This window comes from Palaemon carinicauda, unplaced genomic scaffold (assembly GCF_036898095.1).
Source record: "Palaemon carinicauda isolate YSFRI2023 unplaced genomic scaffold, ASM3689809v2 scaffold2, whole genome shotgun sequence".
NCBI lineage: Eukaryota > Metazoa > Arthropoda > Malacostraca > Decapoda > Palaemonidae > Palaemon > Palaemon carinicauda.
This window is the reverse complement of record NW_027169589.1, coordinates 1,252,081-1,278,108: the sequence shown is the minus strand read 5'-3', so window position 1 is coordinate 1,278,108 and position 26,028 is coordinate 1,252,081. Positions and strand designations below refer to the sequence as shown.

At 38.0% G+C, this 26,028-nt stretch overlaps 1 protein-coding gene across 3 annotated transcripts in view; it reads right to left on the bottom strand.

The window, feature by feature from the left end:
- Window positions 1–245: 245 nt before the first annotated feature.
- The window catches only part of LOC137635933 (rac GTPase-activating protein 1-like), a 159,291-nt gene continuing 133,508 nt past the window's right edge, over window positions 246–26,028 (bottom strand). The window contains exons 11-15 of one of the 3 annotated variants that reach the window (XR_011042822.1): window positions 20,159–20,406; window positions 11,501–11,633; window positions 9,648–9,832; window positions 924–1,012; window positions 246–877 (exon numbers count right to left, since the gene is read on the bottom strand). Coding sequence is in view for 2 of the 3 variants with exons in the window: in XM_068368381.1 (XP_068224482.1) it covers window positions 883–885; window positions 979–1,012; window positions 9,648–9,832; window positions 11,501–11,633; window positions 20,159–20,406 (603 nt within the window). In the remaining variant the exon portion in view is untranslated. Of the gene's footprint in view, window positions 1,013–9,647; window positions 9,833–11,500; window positions 11,634–20,158; window positions 20,407–26,028 lie in introns of all 3 variants that reach the window. The other 2 variants (XM_068368381.1, XM_068368380.1) reach the window with 2 other exon arrangements.

Genomic DNA, 26,028 nt, shown 5'->3' with positions numbered 1-26,028 from the left:
TGACGCCCGGTGAAAAGGGTCCTTCTTTACACTTTTCTGATATAAACCTTCCAAATATACCAGAGAAAGATAAAAGCATGGAATGCAGAGGTTACTACCCTCGCGCGAGCACCTTGTGGGTGTCGTGTATAAAGCAGGGGCGTGTGAAAACCACTATTCACAGGCTCACTATCAGTGTTTGCATAAACACGTTTTCTTTTTAAATTGTGTTCCGTTGTAATAATGATTATAATATAACAAGAGGATTCTAAAGCTATCTTTATTGTGAGTAAATACAAAAAATTAAAATAGGCTTCTAACAGTCATGAACATTATACTGTATTGCCATTTTTGTTGGCTAAATACAGTACAGTATACAAAATAAAATACAAAAGACATAGCATTAAAATCAATGTCTCAATACATTACTAATCAGTATCTTACAGAAAAACAGCAGTTTATAGAGAAGGACTTGAATATATAACTCTGTTATATAAAAGTCAGGCTATTCAATGAGGTTAATAGTTATTTTCTAAATAAAAATTATATATATACTCTTACGACATAACATAATCCTAATTACATACGTATAAAAGAAATTTCTCATGTATAAACACTTCCGTCATAGCTATATATAATCCACTTTTCCTGTAAAGTGACAACATAAATCAGAAATTACAATCAGAAACTGCAGAATAATATAAAACCTACACTCACTCTGCATTATGAATCAATTGCAGAATTGGTGCACCTGTTTAAAAGTTGATTGTAACATTTGGTGTCACAATGTGAAGGAACCATCTCATTTTCCTTACTTCCAATTGGTGACACAATCTGAAGGGCCCATCTTATCTTCCTTACTTCCAGTTGGTGACACAATCTGAAGGGGCCATCTTATCTTCCTTATTTCCAGTTGGTGACGCAATCGGAAGGCACCATCACACCTTCCTTACTTCCATTTGGTGACACAAGCTGAAGGGGGCCATCTTATCTTCCTTACTTCCGCCACTGATTACGGGACTTGGGAGTGTCCCTGAATTCACAGCAAAGATAAAGAAATATTATATAATACAACCACATTCTACAGCTAGTATTTCTTATAACTACAGTAAATGAAATGTTATGGAAATTAACTTCTCACTAAACAATTACAGTACTAACACTAAAGAAAAGAACAGCCAACTGTGTATTTGCATAATTCGAGAAGCCACTGGTCCCTACTCTATCACACTACCTCTCAGATGCACAAATATTGACATATGGTAGTAGGGGGTGACAAAATATCTATGACAACGTTTTCACTGTGTTCTAGCAACAGTTAATCTTTGGGAAAAGTAAATAACAGCAATCATATAAGAGAAAACCCCATCAACTATGTTTTCTTATACATAAAACTGCACATATAGGCATATTGCACTCTTCACATGATGATAGACAAAATTTTAAATTAGCTTTCTCTTGATTTGACTGAAGTATAAAATTTAGGCAAAGGCCAGGAACTGGACCCATTGAGGTTATTCAGCACCATCAATAAATCTAAAAGTTATATTAAAAGTATGAAATCTTATTAAAAACAATATTCAAAATAACAGATTTAAATAATAAAACATAACATTCACATCATATTTCAGAACAAATTCATAAAAAACAATACATCCAGCAAAGACATAAATACAATTTCCAAAAATATCAACAATAAATTTACCTTTGGTGTGATATTTCCTCTACTGATAACAAACCTTGAGGAGAACACCAGAATGGACACAGCCAACAGTAATGAATCATGAGTACACACTGGAGCACTAGTGACCACATGATATCTGCATCATCCACCACCGCCTCCGCTGGATAGGACACGTGCATAGGATGGATCCATCTAGGCTCCCAAAGAAGATATTCTACGGAGAACTGACCCAGGGCACCAGACCACGAGGAGCCCCGAAAATGCGCTATAAAGATCAACAAAAGCGCACCCTGGCTCTAACTGACATCGATCCTTCCTCATGGGAAGAAACAGCCAGGGCCAGGAAAACCTGGAGGAGTAAAGTACACCATGGCACCGTGGACTTCGAGGAGAGGAGGAGACAAAATGAGGAGGCTAGGAGGAGAAGAAGGAGAGAGCGATTAGAACAGCCCCGCCCACCACCTACCCTCACTTGTGAACACTGTCCGCGACTCTTCCACCACAGACTAGGACTTAACAGCCACATCAGACATAAGCACCCACCCCAGAGATAGGAGGCTGATGGCTAACGACAGAACCCAATACTCGGACACGAGTGGGCGCCGACGACGATGTGTATGTGTATGTATATGTATATAATATGTAATACATAATATATAATATATATATTTGAGAGGTGGATATGTCCACTTACCAATCTTGTTAAGGAGAACAGCTGATAATTGCTGGCTTGGAATTTTGGATATTCAGAATACTGTAGTTTTCTGGTTTCTGCCCACCAGAGGATTTCCAAAGCTAGTTGACATGGGTGCAGTGAAAATGGCACCTCCTTGTTTGTTTGTGTGACAACACAGTAGCGTTGTTGCTCATCAACACTAAGGAGTGTTCCGAAACGAGACGATGGAAGTGTTTGAGGGCGAGAAAGGCTGCCCTATTTCCAGGATGATTTTATGGCACTGGTGCTTGGATTCGGACCACTGTCTGGATACTGTGAGGTGCAACAGACGAGGCTCCCCCCCCCCCCTCTTGATGAATGTGTGAGGAGCAACTAATCTGGAGAAGGGGAGAGAAGATATACTCCTCTGAGGAGGTTGGTGTTCTACACCCACCATCACAGGTCTCTCTTTTGCTCTTTACCCACAGACACTAAGTGTTCAGATGGTCACGTGCTGAGACCATAAGGTTTTTAGCTGTCACTGAAGAGATCTGATTCAGAGATGACCGTTGGGAACTAACTTCTTTAGAGACGTTAAGTGTCCCAGCAGCCTTTGCCACTGATGTATGGCAAATTGTCCCGTGAAATATGCAATAAAAAATGTAAATAGCAGTTTTTTGCCAGGACGTACCAGTACGTCCATGTGGGTAAAGGGATGAGTTTTGTGAAACATACCAGTATGTCCTTTGGGGGTAAAAGGGTTAAACACAAGAACAGGACAAAGAGCTGTAGAGACAATTTGGACAAGAAGTTAGCTGTCCTAATGGGAGACTTCAACGCATCAGCAAACTGGGACACTATGAATTCTACATCAAACACAGGACATAGGCTACTAGAATTTGTCAACAATGAATTTCTCCATCAGTGGGTTGAAAAACCAACTAGGGGAAACAACATACTAGATGTTGTGCTAGAAAGAGAAGAAAATATAGCATCCGATGTTTCAGTAGGCAAAAATATTGGCAAAAGTGACCACAAAATAGTTAGGTTTCAGGTAAATATTCTTTACTTAAAAGAAAGAAAAATTATAAAAAAAAAAAGATTGACTACAGGCAGAGTAAGTGGATAAAAGGTGAAAAATTGGTCGTAAAGTTGAACAGTCGTAAGTCACATAGGTAGTAAGTCAAGGACTACGTGTGTGTGTGTGTGTATATATATATATATATATATATATATATATATATATATATATATATATATATATATATATATATATATATATATATATATATATATATATATATATATATATATATATATATATGGTTCTAGGTAAACTGACTCCGGTAATTTGACTACCGGTCAATTTGACTCCCACTATATGAAAAAAATCTGGTAGGTCTCAATTTTGTGATTATCTGCATTTACCACCTTCAAAAATAAAAGAAAATAGATTACCAATAAAATTTTTATAAAATTAAAAAGAAAATTATCATTTTCTTTCTCAAAAAAAATATAGAAAAAAGAAAACAAAATTCACAAAACAGGAAACAAGTAAATAGTACATCATATTAGTAGTAGAATTGCTTGTTTACATGCACACTAATTAGTTTACATGCACGCTAATTAGTTGACTTAAACTATTGCTATATGGAGACTATCTCTACCTTTTCGTAGTGTGTTTTCCCACTCTTCAAGGTTTACATCTTACCTCTTTGGATATTACTTTAACGAAAATTTAGTTGCCATGCCTTATGTTTTAAACACTAATCCGGGGGGGAAGAGAGAGAGAGAGAGAGAGAGAGAGAGAGAGAGAGAGAGAGAGAGAGAGAGAGAGAGAGAGAGAGAGAGAGAGAGAAACTTGTGAATGACAAGAACTATATATATATGAGAAACATAAACAAAATGCTGACGGATCCATGACTTACTGGAAATGTGAAGTCAAGCTTACGGAATTACGGCCAGGAATGAACCCCGTAACCATCACGATGGATTTTGAAAGAGCACATATAAATAGCTTCAAATCTGTTAGTGCTTCGGTTTCATGCTGTCTTTTTCATTTATGTAAAGATGTTTACAGAAAAGTGTGTGAAATTGCCTTCAAAGACATGTACCATCTTGACGATGAGTTCAGCATTAAAATAAGATGGTTTTCATCGTTAGCATTTCTTCCTCCTAATGATGTAATTGATGGATTCGAAGAGCTTGTTGATGATGTCGATCTTACTCAAGAACTAGTGTCTTATTTAGAAATATCGTACATAGGATGTTTACGAGGTAGAGGAGTTAGACAATGCAAAACACCTTCTTCGTTCCCTTTAGATTGTTGGAATAGACTGTACACTTAGGAACGGAATCCGAAATCCCTCGCACAAATAACCATTTCGAGGGGTAACACGATGCCCTGCAAAGCTCTTTAAGTTGTACCCATCCAAATATATAGAAGTTAATTACTGCCTTAAAAAAGAAAGAGCACTTGGGCCAAATGACAAAGATTCAATTTGATTGTGGCGAGATTTGTGAGAAAAACATATAGAGATATAAACAAACGACTACAGACAATCATTGAGCGATACAGTGAACAAAATAAAGTGTTCTTAAGAGCGATAGCTTAAACCTTACATCATTACTAAATTTTCTAATCTTCAATGATTTTCATTTTTGTATATAGTCTTATATCATACTTTGTTATGTATACATTTTATCCATTATAAATATTACATACATGCTTTGTATCAATAAAATATGTTAACATGGCATTTAATATTCATTTTCCTTCATTTCTAGTTAAAGAATATCTAGGTGTTTTTTCTTAAAAAAAGTAAAACTTTATTTCAATGAAGAAAAAGGAGATTTGAATTTATATAGAAGTATCTGTAACCCTCTTAATTGATAAAAAAAAAAAATTACACTTTTTTTTTTTTTAAATCAATCTTATTAAAATTAACTTCACGTTATATGAAGTTTGTTCAGCTATAATTATTGTATCCAAGTTTTTGACAATTTAATATGATTCATTTGGCTAGAATGGAAATAAATTTTACCCTATGGTTCCCTTAGCTGGTAAAGCACTCATAGCTGTCAACCTATACCAGACAGCAGTGAACCCTTTTCTTCCTTTTGAGACCAATATTTAAAAAAAATTCTATGCGATTTGAAATTATAGTGGGACGAATTTCTTGGTCTTACCTTAGGCCATGTTTAAAGAGATTTCTCAAAAAAGGAACTAAATCATCTGTTCAGAAATAAGAGAAAACAAAATTTCTTATGAAACAAACAAAATGATACCTACTCCATTTACTTTGAAGCTGTGTCATTGCTATCAGATGGAGAATTTTACTTCTTTCTATGTATAATTTAAACAGGCTTAGACGCGTTGTCTTTATTATCTTATTTTATATTTAACCTAAAATGCTTGTATTGAATCATCATACAGAAAGAAATAAAGTATTATTGAAAGGAAATAATGAGCTGAAAATTATTAGATAAAAATGAAGAAAAGAAGGGACATTAATTAAATGAATATGATTTAAATTTAATGTAAAGATATGGCCGCGGGGGCATAAAAACAAATAGAATAGCACCATGTTATCCCTGCGTGTCATCAGAGGCGACTAAAAGGGACGGGACGAGGGGGCTGGGAACCCCCTCTCCTGTATATAATCCTGCGAGACGTCAACAAAGAGATGGACCTGGGGGGAGAGTGATTGCTCCCCGCACTCTAGTTTTGGGGTGTTTGAATGTGTGTGGATGTAGTACGATAGAGAGTAAAAGATATGAGATTGGAAGTATGTTTAGGAAGAGAAGGATGGATGTATTGGCCTTGTGTGAGACAAAGATGAAAGGAAAGGGTGAAGTGATGTTTGGTGAAATGTCTGGTAGAGTGTCTGGGATTGAAAGGGGAAGAGCGAGAGAGGGTGTGGCTTTATTGCTGAGTGAATGGATGACAGGTAAAGTAGTGGAATGGAAGGAGATATCATCTAGGTTAATGTGGGTAAGGGTTAGGTTGGGTAGGGAATGTTGGGCGTTTGTCAGTGCGTATGGGCCAGGTAGTGAGAAAAGTGAAGAAGAGCGGAATGAGTTCTGGAATGAATTAACTAGGTGTGTAGAAGGACTGGGTAGAAGGAATTTTGTAGTTGTCATGGGTGACTTAAATGCTAGAGTGGGCGCTGGAGAGGTAGAAGGTGTCATTGGGAAGTATGGTGTACCAGGTGAAAATGAGAGTGGTGAGAGACTGGTAGATATGTGTGTTGAACAAGAGATGGTAATAAGTGCTAGTTTTTTTAAAAAGAAAGATAAAAATAAGTATACATGGGTAAGAGTGGCAAATGGAAGAGTAGTAGAAAGGGCTTTAATGGATTATGTGTTGATAACTAAAGAATGTTTGGAAGATTGAAAGACGCGCACGTGTTTAGGGGTATGGCTAACGGTATGTCTGATCATTTTTTGGTGGAAGGAAAATTAGTTGTAGCAAAAGAGTGGGGGAATAGAGTGGGTGGATGTAAAAGGGAGCTAGTGAGGGTTGAAGAGCTAATAAAACCGGGGGTAAAAAGTAAATATCAGGAAAGGTTGAAAATGGCATATGACGAAGTGAGAGTAAGAGAAACTGGTAATTTAGAGGAGGAGTGGAAGTTAGCAAAAGAAAATTTTGTTGGGATTGCAAGTGATGTATGTGGCAAGAAGGTGGTTGGAGGCAGCATGAGGAAGGGCAGTGAATGGTGGAATGAAGGAGTGAAGGTAAAAGTGGAAGAGAAAAAGAGGGCTTTTGAAGAATGGCTACAGAGTAATAGTATAGAGAAGTATGAAAAATATAGAGAGAAAAATGTGGAAGTAAAGCGCAAGGTATGTGAGGCAAAGAGGGCAGCTGACCTGAGGTGGGGTCAGGGATTGGGTCAGTCATATGAAGAGAATAAGAAGAGGTTTTGGAAAGAAGTGAAGAGAGTAAGGAAGGCTAATTCAAGAATTGAAGAGAGTAAGGAAGGCTGGTTCAAGAATTGAAGAGACAGTGAAAGATGGAAATGGAAGGTTGTTAAAAGGAGAGGAGGCAAGGAAAAGGTGGGTGGAATATTTTGAAAGTTTACTGAATGTTGAGGATAATAGGGAGGCAGATATAATTGCTGTTGCAGGTGTTAAGGTGCCGGTGATGGGAGATGAGAATGATAAGAGAGATTACAAGAGAGGATGTGAGGAGAGCACTAGATGAAACGAGAGTAGGAAAAGCATCTGGTGTGGATGGTGTGAGAGCTGATATGTTGAAGGAAGGGGGTGTGACTGTACTTGAATGGTTGGTGAGATTGTTTAATATGTTTTGTGTTGTCAATGGTACCAGTAGATTGGGTTTGTGCATGTATTGTACCACTATATAAGGGTAAGGGAGATGTGCATGAGTGTTGTAATTCAAGAGGTATTAGTTTGTTGAGTGTGGTTGGAAAAGTGTTTGGTACAGTACTGATTAATAGGATTAGGGATAAAACAGAGAATGCAATCTTAGAAGTACAGGGTGGTTTTAAAAGAGGTAGGGGTTGTATGAATCAGATTTTTACAGTAAGGCAGATATGCGAGAAATATTTAGCAAAAGGTAAGGAGGTGTATGTTGCGTTTATGGATCTGGAGAAAGCGTATGATAGAGTTGATAGGGAAGCAATGTGGAATGTGATGAGGTTATATGGAGTTGGTGGAAGGTTGTTGCAAGCAGTGAAAAGTTTCTACAAAGTTAGTAAAGCATGTATTAAGATAGGAAATGAAGTGAGCGATTGGTTTCCGGTGAGAGTGGGGCCGATACAGGGAGGTGTGATGTCGCCGTGGTTGTTTAACTTGTATGTTGATGGAGTGGTGAGAGAGGTGAATGCTCGAGTGCTTGGACGAGGATTAAAACTGGTAGACGAGAATGACCATGAATGGGAGGTAAATCAGTTGTTGTTTGTGGATGATACTGTACTGGTTGCAGACACGGAAGAGAAGCTTGGCCGATTAGTGACAGAATTTGGAAGGGTGTGTGAGAGAAGAAGTTGAGAGTTAATGTGGATAAGAGTAAGGTTATGAGATGTACGAGAAGGGAAGGTGGTGCAAGGTTGAATGTCATGTTGAATGGAGAGTTACTTGAGGAGGTGGATCAGTTTAAGTATTTGGCGTCTGTTGTTGCAGCAAATGGTGGAGTGGAAGCAGATGTACGTCAGAAAGTGAATGAAGGTTGCAAAGTGTTGGGGGCAGTTAAGGGAGTAGTAAAAAATAGAGGGTTGGGCATGAATGTATAGAGAGTTCTATATGAGGAAGTGATTGTACCAACTGTAATGTATGGATCGGAGTTGTGAGGAACGAAAGTGACGGAGAGACAGAAATTGAATGTGTTTGAGATGAAGTGTCTAAGGAGTATAGCTAGTGTATCTCGAGTAGATAGGGTCAGGAACGATGGGGTGAGGGTGAGAACGGGTGTAAGAAATGAGTTAGCAGCTAGAGTGGATATCAATGTGTTGAGGTGGTTTGGCCATGTTGAGAGAATGGAAAATGGCTGTCTGCTAAAGAAGGTGATGAATGCAAGAGGAGTACAAGAGGAAGGCCAAGGTTTGGGTGGATGGATAGCGTGAAGAAAGCTCTGGGTGATAGGAGGAGAGATGTGAGAGAGGCAAGAGAGCGTGCTAGAAATAGGAATGAATAGCGGGCGATTGTGACACAGTTCCGGTAGGCCCTGCTGCTTCCTCCGGTGCCCTAGATGACCGCGGAGGTAGCAGCAGTAGGGGACTCAGCGTTATGAAGCTTCATCTGTGGTGGATAACGGAGGAGGGTGGGTTGTGGCACCCTAGCAGTACTAGCTGAACTCAGTTGAGTCCCTTGTCAGGCTGTGAGGAACATAGAGAGGAGAGGTCCCCTTTTTTGTTTTTGATTCATTTGTTCATGTCGGCTACCCCCCAAAATTGGGGGAAGTGCCTTAGTGTATGTATGTATGTATGTATGTATGTAAGTATGTACAGTATATATATATATATATATACATATATATATATATATATATATATATATATATATATATATATACATATATATATATATATATATATATATATATATATATATATATATATATATATATATATATATATATATATATATATATATATATATATATATATATATATATATATATAGTCCATGCCTTACAAGCTAGTACGTCGGCCATAAGAAAGCAAGACAAATTTTTTTTTTAGCGATATCAAGTTGTAGTGGATTCCTTGTGCGGGCCTTTTAAAGGTAAATCCTTGAGATTTCATAGCAGCTTAACCCAAAAATAGCAGAAAATAAGTTAAAATAATCATGAAGTAAAATGTGCCTTACCTAATCTGCAGGGGAGTACGGGAAAGAATGGAACGCCTTCGTTTTGCATTTCCAGTGTGAAGATCACCCAATATACCTCCACTCAACACATTATTTGACTGGAAGTTGTCATACATAATCTCATCAGTCACATTAATAAAAGTGTTCCAATAATCAGTGGAAATTTCAAGTAACTTCTCCATCACCTGTAAAAAAAACAATGAAGTAAATTCTCTTTATGAGGTAAAACTAAAGTAGACAACTGGAAAGAATTAAATAATAATTGTTTATCTAATTGATAAAACCACTTCAGGAAAATGACCCAGCTGCTTGAAGTAGGTGAAATTTGGTAAGACTTGCTCTAGTTCTATGAATGGCATACTGGAAAATGCTAAGTGTTATGGACAGTAAGGATCCCTCTTAGATGCCCTTACTTTGTAGTACAGTATCTTAATTTTTTTCTAATGCTTTTGCATGCTGACAATGTCTTTGTTGTTAGTGATGATGATAATCAACATCATGGCAAATATTTACAATGATCATACACAAGAGGGAAATCAAGTAGTCATAGGGTGAATTAAAAAGGTTAAATACAGTTTCAAGCACACAACCATTTTTGTGAACGATGGGAAAATAATGAAGTTTTTTTTTAATAAGTAATAACACTGATCCTGATGACTGTACAGTGAACCCTCGTTTATCGCGGTAGATAGGTTCCAGACGCGGCCGCGATAGGTGAAAATCCGCGAAGTAGTGACACCATATTTACCTATTTATTCAACATGTATATTCAGACTTTTAAAACCTTCCCTTGTACGTAGTACTGCTAACAAACTACCCTTTAATGTACAGAACACTTAATGCATGTACTACAGTACCCTAAACTAAAACAGACACAAATATTAAAGGTGATTTTATATCATGCGTTTCCTAAACACCTAAAAAGCACGATAAAAAATGGCAACCAATGTTTTGTTTACATTTATCTCTGATCATAATGAAGAAACAAACTGGAGGTAGAGCTTTGCTTATTACCCAGACATATTTCCCATACTTTTCCCTTAGAACTACATCACATCTTCCTACTTTATATATATATATATATATATATATATATATATATATATATATATATATATATATATATATATATATATATATATGTATATATATACATATATATATATATATATATATATATATATATATATATATATATATATATATATGTGTGTGTGTGTATATATATATATATATATATTTATATGTATACATATATACATACCTACATATATACATATACATACATATATACATAAATACATGCATACATACATATATATATATATATATATATAATATATATATATATATATATATATATATATTACTGTATATATATGGGTTATGGAAAAAATCCGCGAAGTGGTGAATCCGCGATGGTCGAACCGCGAAGTAGCGAGGGTTCACTGTATACTAAAGGTTACATATAAAGTGAAAACAAATGTGATAAGGAAGTCGGCGTAGGCGATAGTATGTATGCCCTAGTTGAGTGCCAACGAGTCTCCTCTTAAAGTACATAGTTGTCATGTCATCCTCCCTTTGAACTACTTGTCAACAGCTCAGACCATTCAGGGACTACAATACAGACATGTCCCTTTTCATTGCTTTTAAATAAAAGATAATTGTTAAAAAAAAGCATATGACAGAAGTAAAACAGGTGTATTTATAACCAGGCAGTTGGGTCAAAACCTCAAAGAACCACACTGTAAAAAAAACAAGTTTTCATGTATGAAAAATGTCAAACTCTTAAAAATTCTCAATAATAAACGAATCTACTAAATAAATGTGAAGTCACATGAAAATATTCTTACCAACTGCTGATGATTAGTTTCTTTAACCATAACAGCTGGCTGAGGCTCTGGGACAGAATATCCAACAATGGTTGGGCCAAACATCTTGGCTAGGTTTGAGATCGGCATTTTGCATTCGGTGCACTCTGCAACTCTGAAAAAGGAAAACAAAAATAAGAAAAGAGAGAGAGAGAGAGAGAGAGAGAGAGAGAGAGAGAGAGAGAGAGAGAGAGAGAGAGAGAGAGAGAGAGAGAGAGAGAGAGAGAGAGAGAGAATTTAAATGATACTTTTGACCAATACCAAATAGATTATTAAATGAAAACTATATATACTCATCAATATGATTTATAAATAAACTCAACTCGTAGTTAATTGGAAAACAGCTCTATAACCACCATATGGCCTAGAACCAAGCAATCTACATAATCAAATCAGAATTCTATAAGTTAATGTTTAGCTAAAGCAAAATTAGTACGTCATTGAGCTTCATCTAAAACTCTTTTCTAAGAAAGGTTTCTACAAAATTTAAATGAAGTAACTGCATTACTTCCTAATTCCTGTTTTCCTAAAGCTAAACTAACTACTTTAGCTTTTTGGTCTCATGAAATTAAGCCTCCTTAGATGGACCTTGATGCTTATGGAAGTGTAAACCCAAATGGTATTTTCCTTTGGCACTGCAATTTTTTAGGCTCTAAAGTTATCTGTTATTTTCTGCAAGTTATAAAGAAGTTTTTTTTGCCTTTGTTGGAGAATTGTCCTACAAGGGAGCTGAAGTGTTTGTGACCACAATTTGTGCAGCCACCACAGGACCTATTGATAAAGTTATCTAGGTTCCTGTGGTAACAGACTGTGAATGTAGTTTGAATTTTTAACACACCAGCTTGCAATACCTGCGACACTGAATAGTTCTTTTTGAATGCCAGGGGCACGCTAACACCCCTGACGTTGTGAGCTTGACGTCTATGGTAGGGAGAAGTAGAGCCAGTATATAAGGCTTGCTTGATCACTTGCCTGATCCAGGAAAAGATTGATTTTTTATTATTCTCCTCTTTACCCTTCCTATTGCCACAAAGATCCTCTTGACCAGAGGGCGAGTTATGACAGTTCAACCGAATACTTTATAAGCGCCGTAACAGGGCGTAACAACAGTCCATCTGGATTATCTATTACAGAACAGATACAGTGGAACCTCTACACACGAACGTATCTACATCCGAATTTTCCAACATCCGAAGTAAAATTCGAGCAAATTTTTGACTCTACACCCGAATTTTATTTCGACACACGAAGTAGCAATTTTCGTCGTACCGGTTGTATCCGAATTTTTCGACACGCGAAGTACAATTCGAACACGTTCCTACTCTACACCCGAATTTTTTTTTCGACACCCGAAGTAAACAATACTCGTATGCGTAGTCGGTGCTCATAGCGCCTGATGTGTTTTTTATTTCCGCCAATAGAAGGCAGCACTTCAACCTCGGAGGGACCCTCAATTAGCGTGGCTTGGGTTAGTCCTCTGTTCTCGTTGGCTTTATGTGGTTGTGCCCTGTGCGTTCTGCTATTAATTGTGTTTTAATCGTGATTTTTTACATTCATCCTTTTACGGTATTTTACGAAAATCATGGGTCCTAAAAGGCTTAGTTTCGCAAGTGGTAGTGGTAGTGGTGAGAAAAGGAATAAGAGAATGCTTTCTTTAGAAGTAAAGCAAGGAATTATTGAAAAGCATGAGCGTGGCGTCCGTATGAGTGAACTTGCAATAAGTTCCGCGCAAATAAAAGAGGTGTTAGGAAAATATCAAGACGTGGTCGACTTCATCGACAAATACCATCCAAAGAAATTGCAGGTTTGTCGTGTAGCTGCGCAGTTTGATGATGTTTCCCTAACTTATTTTCTAAACATTCTGAAAAGCTGTACCAAGCAACTTTCTATCGATAGCTTCTTTAAAAAAACTACGAAGCGAACTCGTGATGAAGAGGAAGGAAGTGGTTCAAAGAAAACAGCAAAGAGTGAAGAGAAAAAAATTCAATCAATTTTAAGTGTAGAGAGTGAAAGTGATTAAAATTAATCATCAAAAAGAAAAAAAGAAAATGTGAAAAAAAAATATAAATTATAAAAAAAAAAAAAAGTTAAGTTATGTTAAAGTTCACTTAGTATAAGTTAGAATAAGTTACGGTAGTGTACGTTTATCGTAGTTAACCTCTCTACCTCCTCGCCGCCCGTCCGTCTCCTCTCTGCGTAGCAAGACTAACAACACCTGCGCTGGAGTTTCTAAGGTAAAGTGACGCTAAAAACCCGTTTCTTATTTATCATTTTTTGCTAATTCTTCTTATTTACATGTCTATTCTTCTTATTTACATGTCTATTATCAAATTTAGTGTTCATTATTCTCATGGGAAAATTATGTGTAGTAGTTTATTAAGAAGTTATCATAGGTTTTTGGGCTCAACCACGGATTAATCCTATTTCAATGTATTCTTATGGGAAAATTCGTTTCGACAACCGAACATTTTCTACATCCGAAGTTGGTTCTGGAACGGATTAAATTCGTATGTAGAGGTTCCACTGTACTTTCAATCCGAAAGGGCCCAAATTTTGGATCCACTCCAGCTGGATTTTGAGTTTTAGCCACAAACTCAGGGATGAAGCCGAGTGTGACTCACCCCCCTCTCCTTGAATAGGCGATGTCATAGGACAGGTCATGTATCTCTCTTTGTGGAGGTCAGGGCTAAAAGGAAAACAGTCTTCAAGGTTAAGTCACTGATGAAAGACTATGCAGTTTGTAAGTACGAACCTATTAAACTGTTATCAGAGAATGTAATATGTGAACTAAATTCCAAGGAGGCGGTCTGACTTCCAACTAAGGCGAAGTACGCTCGAAACTTCGTATGTGATACCATTACATTGAGGAGGAAATGTTTACTACGTTACATCTAAAGGCAAGGCTCACAGAGACCGAGCAGTTATTCCTCCCTTAAGTACAAACATAAAAACTCCGCTATCATTGGGATAGTAGCACTGAGAGGAGCCATAACCCATCTATGACACCATCCACAAAAGACAAACCACTTCGCCTGGCATACAGCGGAAGACAACTTGTGGAGGTATCCATCCATCCTCCTCGCAACTGGTTGCATAAAGCACTTCGCTATGAAGAGTTGCAGGATAACCTCCACGCGTGAAGTCGTGTCGAAGCAAAGTGGAAGGTCTTCACGTGTGGTTGTTTGAGTATATAAGAAAGTGGAGGGAGCTCCCTTGGTGAGCAGCAGCAGAAGGTCCAGAAACCATTCTGCATGTTGCCGCAATGGAGCTATTAGGGTCATCGAAAGGACTTGCGATCCCCTTACCTTGTTAGAAGTCTCCTTACTAGGCAGAGGGGGGGGGGTAATACGTCCAGGTAGTTCCACTGGTGTTGGATGGTGTCCTACCAGACTGCCTAGGGATCTGGTACTAGAGGGCAGTACTCCAAAAGTTTTCGGCTGAGGGACATCGCAAACAGGTCGATCGTTGGCGAACTCCACCAAGTCAAGAGTTTGTTGGCTATCTGTTGTTTCAAAGACCATTTGGAGCCTACTGTCAGTGTCTTCCTAATTAGATTGCCAGCTAGCCCATTCTTTTTGCCTGGGGTCGAATGAGCTGATAGGGTTATAGGTTTTTTTCTTTTTACAAACTAAAACTTACTATAGCAGTGGTATTCCCATAATTCACTTCCAGTTTCATGTCTAGTTTTCCCAAGCAGCCTAGCAGAGTACATGGCCCAGCATTATCATTAAAAATTGAATTGAGCATATCAACTTCTAATGTTTTCAAACGAGAACAAGACGGAATTTCAGAGACAATTTTTTTCCTTCATTATGCAAAACTTGTTCAATATTTTTTTCCCAAGGTATTTTCAGCACTGCTTTCTAAATCAGCAGCTTCGAAATCCCTTGACAAGGCATCAAAATAGGCACTTGCTGTACTAGAGATAGGTGGATCAGCAAATGTTGTGCTTGGGAGGGTGAATTATCTCTTGGGGGAGAGACATCATGATCCACAGAGTTCTGTGCATTTTTTCGTCTTTTCTTTTGTGATATGGCCTTGTTCTTGGGCACTATAAGCATTTTGCAACATAAATAAAACATCAAATTATTAAGAAAAATGCAAAATCACAATATATTGACAATATATGACTAACATGGCGTAATACTCATATTTATTCACACAAGATTAGCAAGGAAATATATTCCCATCTGCTTCTTATTCGCAAATTTTACGGTTTTAGCCTATTTAGTTATAATTTCCGAAATTTTATGCATCTTTTAGCATAATTATAACAAAAAATAGGAATACATAAACATGCACAAATATGAGTAAGACAAATGTATTTGACAGGGAATGAGAGACACTGTTCTTTATTTACTCAAGATTAGCGTCAACAACATTCTTGTCTTTCTTTTTTTGGATGTATTTTATGCTCTTGGTCGATATAGTTATCATTTCAGCATAATCATATCATATAAACTATGAATACATAAGCCTACACACTAACAATGTGACAAACATATACGACTAACAAAGGGTGACTGTGTTTAAACAAGAGTAGTGACCGTTTACTCAAGATTAGATACAAAATATTTGTGTTTCTTTTCCTGGATACATTTATGCTTTTGTTACATATAGTTATCATCTTTGACACTTTATGCATATTCTAGTATAATCATAACAAAGAAATAATATGCATATAAACAAGCAGACAATGATATAAGCAAAACAAAATCTGTTTGTTTGCTTTTCCTTGTAAATATACAGAGAAAATGGAGATTATGATGTGCTAGCCATCAAAAATTAACCCTTTTACCCCCAACCATAAGGTTAAATCTTAAGCACATTTTGCTATATATTTTTTTTAAATTGCTCTAACAACTCCACGTAATTTATAATTTTTGTACAAAAGTGACCGTTATTTTGTGCACACTAACATTGTGATAGTGTTTCATACTTTGTACGTATTATCTGTACTTTTATAAAGTGTTGTGATATATTAAAGACTAATTGTGAATGAAATGGTCATCACCTTCCTATTGATATGTCCCTTTCCCAGCCTTAATTTTTGTCATAGAGAGGTCAAGTTGGTCTCATTCTTTTGGAAAATGCCTGAAGTTTCTCATGAAGTTATCAAAAACATGTAAATAACAGTGTTTTACAAGAACGTACCGGTACGTCCTTTGGGGGTGAAAGGGTTAATAGTGAAATTTAACGATAAACTCACCTAGAAAAAACATATCTTAAATTCTTGTAAAAGATTAATAAACTACGTAACCAGGTTGGAAAAAGATGACTACGGGATCTGGCGTGGTAACATTCATATAGAATAAAGGACATTATAGTTATGAGAGAATTTTTCCATTAAAAAAACAATCTAAAACAAAATATAGACATTAAACAACACAAAAATGCAATAAATTGAGTTCTGAAAATTTTAACCATAAGTCATGAGTCGCGCCCCTTAATATATTATTTGCATTATACAAATGAAATTAAGTTTGTTCAGCCATGGTGGGTAGGGGTGGGGTGGGGGGAGTTACATAACAATAGGGGGTAATAAAGGGTACAATAAGTGAAAATGTTTGGACAACACTGAATCTACTCAATCTGAATAGTCATAGAACTTAGAGCAGGTGAAACATCTTTCGCTATTAGTGCATTTGATACTAAAGTGCCCAAAATCATAGCATTTTTAATACTGGACATGTCGAGGATTCAATTTTAAAAAGAAATATTTAAAGTTGAATTTTTATAGTCAAGCAGATAAAGAGAGGTAAATGCTATCAAGATTGCTTTATTAGGTCCTTTCAGCATTTTAACTTTCGAAACATTGGGAAGACACTTCTTCAATATGTCCTCTTCTGAGAATTCATACAGATCTCTTCTATAAATTATTCCTTTAGCTTGAAAAAGAGTTTGGTATGGAGATTCTTTTTCAAAAACATTGGATGGGCAAGATGGGAAATTATTAAGCAGCACTGCTTGCGTTTCATTGCTAGCTTTAACTAGCAAACCATGACATATCCCAGCGACACCTATGTTAATTCAGGAGAAATAAAAAGATATGAAGTATTGAAAAGGGAAAAAGGTGTGAAAGTGAAGAGTTTGAAGTCAGTAGGTATTGGTTCATGCAGTTTAAGGAGTGTGTAAATTATCATAACATTAAAGTTCAAAGTAACATAGTGGAAACGAGAACACAGTATGTATCCTAATGGGTTGGGCCAGGTGAGTAAGGAGAAGGGTTATCTTTCTAAACAGGTTTTTTAACCCATTTACCCCCAGGCTATTTGGAACTTTCCAGTCCTTAACCCTCAGGGGTTATTTTTTTTCAAGCACATTTTGCAGTATATTTTTTTATAATTGCTCTAACAGCCTTAATTTTCATCATAGAGAGGTCAGGTTGATCTCATTCTCTTGGAAAATGCCTGAAGTTTCTCAAAAAAAAACTATCAAAATTATGAAAAAGAATGTAAATAGCAGTTTTTTGCAAGGACGTACCGGTAGGTCCATGGGGGTAAAGGGATGAGTTTTGTGAAATGTACCAGTACGTCCTTTGGGGGTAAAAGGATTAATATGGATGGGATAGGTTTATTTTGGAAGCAAAGCAGAAGACAGAACCAGGCCATAAATCTGGCAAGAAGAGACAGACTTTGCTTCTTGGGATTAATGCTGCTGGTGTCTACACGCTGAAGCCATTGTTGGTGTATCAGGCTGAAAATCCAAGTACAATGAATGGAAATGAGGAATGGTTTACCAACTTTTTTGTACCAAAATTGAAGCTGTAGTGTGCTTCTAATAGTATGCCCTGAATAATGTTGCTAGTACTGTACGGGGAAAAATATCAAGGTACAGTAGTTTACCTTACACCTAATATGAAAGCCCTTCTACAGCCTATGGACTGGGTCATTGCCTCTTTCAAAACCTACTACCTTGAAGGGACATTATGTACGGTGAACATGGATTTGACACTAAGGATACCTTGAAATCCTACAATATTTTTTTCAGCTGTGAAAAGCACTGCTGATGCCTGGGATGGAGTGAAGACATTTTTGTTGCGGAGAAAAAACTGCCCCTAATTTACGCATGATTCCCGTGGCTTTGAGGAGACAACTGAATTTGTCACTAGGAAGGGTGTTGCACTAAGCTGCTTAATTTGGGGGTGGCGTCTGATGATGTCACAGAACTACCGGTACCTCATGGAGAGGAACTATCAACTGAAAACCTCATTCTACTTGAGAACCAGCAATTTACAACTAAGAACATGGCAAAAGGTTTAGCACTTATAAAGGGCTGGCAAAGTCTGAAGCTCGGAACCCTGGCACTCAGGTCTACCAAGGGGTCATGGATTATTTGGTGAGTTACAAGCAGATCTTGGAGGAGAAGAGGGGTGTTATAGTCAAAACCAGTTTGGAAAGCTTCTTCAAAAAGGTAAAGGCCTGTAACAGATCCTGTACAATCTACCCCAGTTGCTTCTTTAATTCCTCCAGTCCTACTTGCTTAGTATCTTCATATCTTCAGCACCATCTGCAAATTCTCTAGACCCACCTGTCCCAGTATCTACAGCGCTTTCTGCAAGTTTTCTGGACTCGCCTGCCACAGTTTTCTTAAACTCACCTATCACAGGATCTCCCGCACCTTCTACAGGTTTTCAAGACTTCTCGCCAGCCCCAGTATCTTTAGCACCTTTGGTGGGCTCTCCGGCTTCTTCAGTTCCCTCCTCCTATTAAACCTCTCTCTCTCTACCCCTTGCAACGCTCCTTCCAGTGTGCAAGCTAACCACAAGAGTAAAGGTATACCAATTTTTCTTAGTGTTTAGTTTTACCATTCTATATTTATGTTCATGTACTTTTTTCCATCCGAATAATGCTTTAATTACACCAAGTGTTCTCATACTCTAAATTATGACTTAAGTACTGCATTATCATTGGTAAGTGAATGGGATTTATGTACATTATTCCACAAATATTTATACGTGACGACACAATAAAGAGAGATTTCCATCAAAACCCAAGTACCTACCTCTTTGGAACCGTCTTCTAACAGCAACAAATCCAAAACTATGATAAAACAGTAGGAGAAAAACTACAGCATTCACAAAAAGACATACATATACATTACTCTCCAATAACATACTGAAAACAGATCCACTACAACAGCAACAGAAACTTATAGTGTCTATGGGAACTGAAGAAAATGCTAGAAATATAGTAAGTAGGGTGTACTCCCATTACTCCTTACTTACCCCTTTTACCCCCAGGCTCTTTGGAAATTTCCAATCCTTAACCCCAGGGGGTTATTTTTTTCCCAGCACATTTTGCAGTATATTTTTTTTAAATTGCTCTAACAGCCTTAATTTTTGTCATAGAGAGGTCAGGTTGGTCTCAATCTCTTGGAAAATGCCTGAATTTTCTCAAAAAATTATCAAAAATATGAAAAAAATATTTTTATAGCATTTTTTTGCAAGGACGTACCGGTACGTTCATGGGGGTAAAGGGATGGGTTTTGTGAAACATACCAGTACGTCCTTTGGGGGTAAAAGGGTTACTTGAACTTTAATGACCAAATCCAGAAGATACAAGTGAATAATTTCTATATACAAAACTTCAAGGCTTGTCAATTTGTAACAAAAACATCTTTATCATAACATGGACTAACCTTTGAAGATGAATAACAATCCAAGCTAGGGTATCTCGATTAGGCTGAGGCAATTCAGATATGGCCTGATACATGGCTGCTGAAGCGTCTTCGTCTGCCCTCTCAGCGGCAGAAACAAAATCATTCCAGAGTAGGTGAGTGACAAGAGGTTCTTTGAGTGATCTCAAGAAGATTTTAAGGGTACCACAAACAGCGTGTATATCAAATTTGGAAAGGTTGGGTAGACCCTTGCCACGTAAGAATTTCTCCTGAAAGGAAACAAAATAGTGAAGGATTTTGCAAACTTCATTACTGTATTATCAAAGTAAATGAGTAAAACTTGACTTACAAATCTGGGCCAAATAAATTTGATAGAATAATTAAATGTATGTGATTAAAAAATAATTAGATAAAGACTACGATAGATACAAATTTCATAAATAGAACCTGTTCTTTCTTAAAATCTGAAAAAAATAAAGAATCTAAGAATCCAATAAAATGTCAGCCACAGTTTTCTAACCAATACAAAACTTTCTTTGTCTTCTAGACTATATTCACATAAACTGGGAACCAGCCACCCATTGAAATACTACCGTTAGAGAGTTATGGGGTCTTTTGACTAGCCACACAGTACTACATTGGATCCTTCCCTCTGGTTATGGTTCATTTTCCCTTTTGCCTACACACACACACACCAAATGGTCGGGCATATTCTTTACATATTCTCTTCTGTCCTCATACACCTGACAACACTAAGATTACCAAACAATTCTTCTTCACCCAAGGGGTTACTGCACTGTAATTGTTCAGTGGTCACTTTCCTCTTGGTAAGGGTAGAAGAGACTCTTTAGCTATGGTAAGCAGCTCTTCTAGGAGAAGGACACTCCAAAATCAAACCATTGTTCTCTAGTCTTGGGTAGTGCCATAGCCTCTGTACCATGGTCTTCCACTGCCTTGGGTCAAAAATCTCTTGCTTGGGGGTACACTTGGGTACACTATTCTATCCTATTTCTCTTCCTCTTGTTTTGTTAAATAGTTTATAGTTTATATAGGAGATATTTACTTTAATGTTGTTATTCTTCTTAGAAATTTAATTTTTCCTTGTTTCCTTTCCTCACTGGGCTATTTTCCCTGCCGAAGCCATGTTGTAGCTTAGCAATTAATAATAATAATAATGATAACTGTGTTGTGGTTACAATTATATCATACTCACTACACTTGGAAACTTTCTTGTGCATTGTGTACATTAAAAAACCTATGGGTCAAAGTTTCATGACTTGAATGACCAAGGGAAAAATAATTTCTATCTGTTTCAGCTTATCATTTTCTAATAAAATTACACACATGGTTTGCCATTTAGTTACTGAACAAGTTTTATTGTGATTACAGAAACCTTTCCAGTTATTATCATCATTATTATTATTATTATCATTATTAATATTACTTACTAAGGTACAACCCTAGTTGGAAAAGCAGGATACTATAAGCCCAGGGGTTCCAACAGGGAAAATAGCCCAGTGAGGAAAGGAAACAAGGAAAAAAAAATATTTTAGGAAAAGTGACATTCAAATAAATATTTCCTATATAAACTATAAAAACTTTAAACAAAACAAGAAAGAAAAAAATAAGACAGAATAGTGTGCCAGAGTGTACCCTTAACCAAGAGAACTCCAACACAAGACAGTGGAAGACCATGGCACAGAGGCTATGGCACTACCCAAGACTAGAGAACAATGGTTTGATTTTGGAGTGTTCTTCCCCTAGAAGAACTGCTTACAATAGCTAAAGTCTCTTCTACCCTTACAAGAGGAAAGTGGCCACTGAAAAATTATACTGCAGTAGTTAACCCCTTGTGTGAAAAAGAATTGTTTGGTAATCTCAGGGTTGTCAGGTGTATGAGGACAGAGGAGAATGTGTAAAGAATAGGCCTGACTATTCCGTGTATGTGTAGGCAAAGGGAAAATGAACCGTAACCGGATAGAAGGATCCAATGTAGTACTGTCTAGCCAGTCAAAGGACCTCATAACTCTCTAGCGGTAGTATCACAACGGGTGGCTGGTGCCCTGACCAACCTACTACCTTTGAAAAACCTGCACCATCTGCTTTTTCATTAACCCTTTTACCCCCAGGCTATTTGGAAATTTCCAACCCTTAACCACCAGGGGGTTATTTTTTTCCCAGCACATTTTGCAGTATATTTTTCTTAAATTGCTCTAACAGCCTTAATTTTTGTCATAGAGAGGTCAGGTTGGTCTCATTCTCTTGGAAAATGCCTGAATTTTCTCAAAAAAAATATAAAAAAAAAATTTTTTATAGCATTTTTTTGCAAGGACGTACCGGTACGTCCATGGGGGTAAAGGGATGGCTTTTGTGAAACGTACCAGTACATCCTTTGGGGGTAAAAGGGATAACATCAACTCCGACATGCACAGGAATCAAGCCTATTCTAATATTTACAAGTGAATAAGATATGTCGACAATCTCTTTAATCATTCAATACCAGAAGGTTCTTATATGAGTAACCTTTGAGGGCTTCTATGCCACTTCTCAAACCAGAATAGAAGAGAAAGTCAAGAGTTGGCTCATCTTCATTGGTTTTAATAATGTTAATTACTGATAAAATGGCTACTACTTCAGAAGTAAATACTAATACTAATCAGAAATGTCTTGTTATGTCTGAGGAAACTGCGGCACAGCCAACAGCCATCAAGAATTTTGAGCCATCTGTATATATTCCATGATGGGGACCTTTCCTGTGAACCGCACATGTTTCATACACACTCATATAATATAATTCTTTTGCTTTTTTATCTCTTGCTCTCTCACACACTGATAATAGAACCTCTTTAAGCTTGCCATTGCATGTTTAAATTTGTTTAAATTCTTATGAAATTCTTGCTTGTAACTGTTTGTAAACTTGTTATATGTCGAATAAATTCTATTTGCATTAACTTAGCCTCTCCGTTAACACCTAACGACCACAACACATATTGTTATATGTCGAATAAATTCTATTTGCATTAACTTAGCCTCTCCGTTAACACCTAACGACCACAACACATATTGTTATATGTCGAATAAATTCTATTTGCATTAACTTAGCCTCTCCGTTAATACCTAACGACCACAACACATATTGGTGACTCCAGGAGTGATCGGCTCCTCAATACCACTTTTTTTCTGCATATCGCTATGCTCATTGCTGCCCACCGACCCTGTCTCTGCATCGTTGAAACTGCCACCCTTCATCAACAGAGAAGCGTTCCCTTGGTTCCAACGCACTGAGGTTCAATTTTGTATCAAGGGTGTGACTCGCTCAAGTAGCAAAGCAGACAACAGAAGGTCCTCGCGACAATTCGCGAAAAAACTTTTCTAGAAATTTACGAATGGCTTTGCGATCAAGGGGATGCACCAATACCATAAACGTGCTAAAAAAAATACCCCCTGGAGCAGTACTCACACCAATGCCAGCCACCTGTATAGCCAACCTTTTTCAGCTCTCTCAACAGCCGTTGGGAGACAAAAATGGTTTCGCTCGGCCTCAGGGAAATGACCACTATTTCTCGCTTGCAACCTGCTGTGGATGGCTCTCCTCAGGAAGTGAACCTACTTCGTGCACATTGGGTACAACGCCTGGCCGAACTTGTATGTGCCGCCATCCTGCTATCGATACCTTACCCACGAAGGACCTGATGACCAAAGTTGATGCCCTTATAGACAGCCAATTCACCACTTTCAAGACCTCCATCAATGTCTCCACTCCTGACGAAGAGGACACCTACTCAACACTGACAGAAGCTGCCCTGAATGTGGTAAGACACAGACGGCCGTCCCTTGACATACAGGAGAGGTTACAAAGCCGCCCACCACCCCTTGCTCACTCCCTAGCCACTTACTGACACCCATCAGCAGCAGTTCTGCTACTACCACTCCAGTCTCAGGGATACTGCGTAGAAATGTGGGGAGAGTTGTCAGTGGACAAAAAATGTCTGAGTAGACCATCGCTTGTGAGGGTCCCTCCCAGGTCCCTAATCTTATCTTTTGACATGATGCATGTACGGGTATGCGGCTTTTGGTAGATACTGGTGCTTGCCCCTCCCTTCTACCAAAGTCCCTCTCCAGGACACGACGTAGTCATCCTAAGCCTGCTGACGTCCGCCTGGTAGCTGCCAACGGCTGCTGCTCTCATTCTTCCTGTGCCACATGCACCTCTCCTCTCCATCAATGCCAGTGATGTTATAGGGGCATTACTTGAGCAGATGGTAAATGGCTTGCCCTGCCCTTTGACCTTCTTCAGTAAAACACTGTCCAAGACAGAATCTGGCTACTCTACCTTCAACCACGAATTGTTGGCGGTACACTTGTCTGTCCGTCATTTTTGCCACTTCTTAGAAGGTACGCCCTTCATCATTCGCACGGACCACATGCTTCTGGTGCACGCCTTCGCTTGACAGTCCAACGCCTGGTCCGCCTGTCAAGTCGACATCTCTCTGCCATAGCTGAATACAACTACACCCTAACACATCCCTGGAAAAAATTAATTCAATTGCTGGAACCCTATCAAAAAACACATTGGCTGCCATTCACATGAGATTGGATCAAAACACTGTAGCAGAAACCCAATGAAAAGATTCAGAGTACCAAGCATGTAGGACATCCTGCACATCCCTCTCTTGGGAAGACGTCACCCTCGATTCCAAAGCCACCCTTCTCTATGACATCAGTACAGGTAGACCACAACCATGGATACCTGCTCCCATGCGTCGACACGAGTTTGATCTCATCCATGGCCTCTCACATCCCTTGCTCAGATCTACTGCACAGCTACTTTTTCACTTGGCACGGCATTGCTAAGGATGCTAAATATTGGGTCCGAGCCTGTACTTCATGCTAAACTTCAAAAGTACTGTACACCGACACATGTATTCAGGAGTGGTTGGGTACCTTTCCTCAACCACGGAATTGTTTTGCTAACATTCACGGCGATGTAGTAGGGCTCCTACCCAAATCACAAGGACACCATTACCTGCTTAATATCATTAACAGCTCCACTCATTAGGCTGAAGACATTGCCATGCAAACTGCAAAATCCACCTCATATACATCTGCCTTACTTTCAGGGTGGATATCAAGATTTGGTATCCCTGAGCATATTACTTCTGACAGGGGTAACACTTTCACCTCTCAGTTGTGGATATCATTAACGAATCCTGGGCATCCCCCTACATTACACAACTGTCAACGGAATGGTTGAACATTTTGATCACGCCCTCAATGCACCTTTGATGTCCCACTGCAATGACTTCAACTGGTTTACTCAGCTTTCCTGGCTCCTCCTGGGATTAGGGACCATTCCTATGAATGCCCCGGATGTCTTGGCAGCTGAAACGGTATATGGTGACCTGTTGGCCATCCGTAACAAATTTTTTGTCAGCATCCTCCTCCAACAATCTCCAACGACGTAACGTTGTGGAAAATTTACTCCATGACACCAGAATTACAAGACCCCAGGAAGCAACGCATACCAAAAGATTTGCACACCGCACCACATATCTTCCTGCACAACGACACTTGCAAGCCACCACTCATATAACTTTACACGGGCCCTTTCCTCAGGATCCATCATACACCGAAGGCTTTCTAAATTAACATTTTTGGCAAAGAAGACTGGGTCTCCATTGATCGCTTGAAACCTGCGAATCTCCTGCAAGATGACCCGTCTACAGTTTGCCAAATTTGACGTGCCTTTTTTAAAGGGGGAGCCATGTACCACATGTGTTTCATACACGCTCATATAATGTAATGGTATTGCTTTTTTATCTCTTGCTATCCTACATGATTAATACAACCTGTTTAAGCTTTCCATAGCATGTTTTAGTTTGTTTGATTTT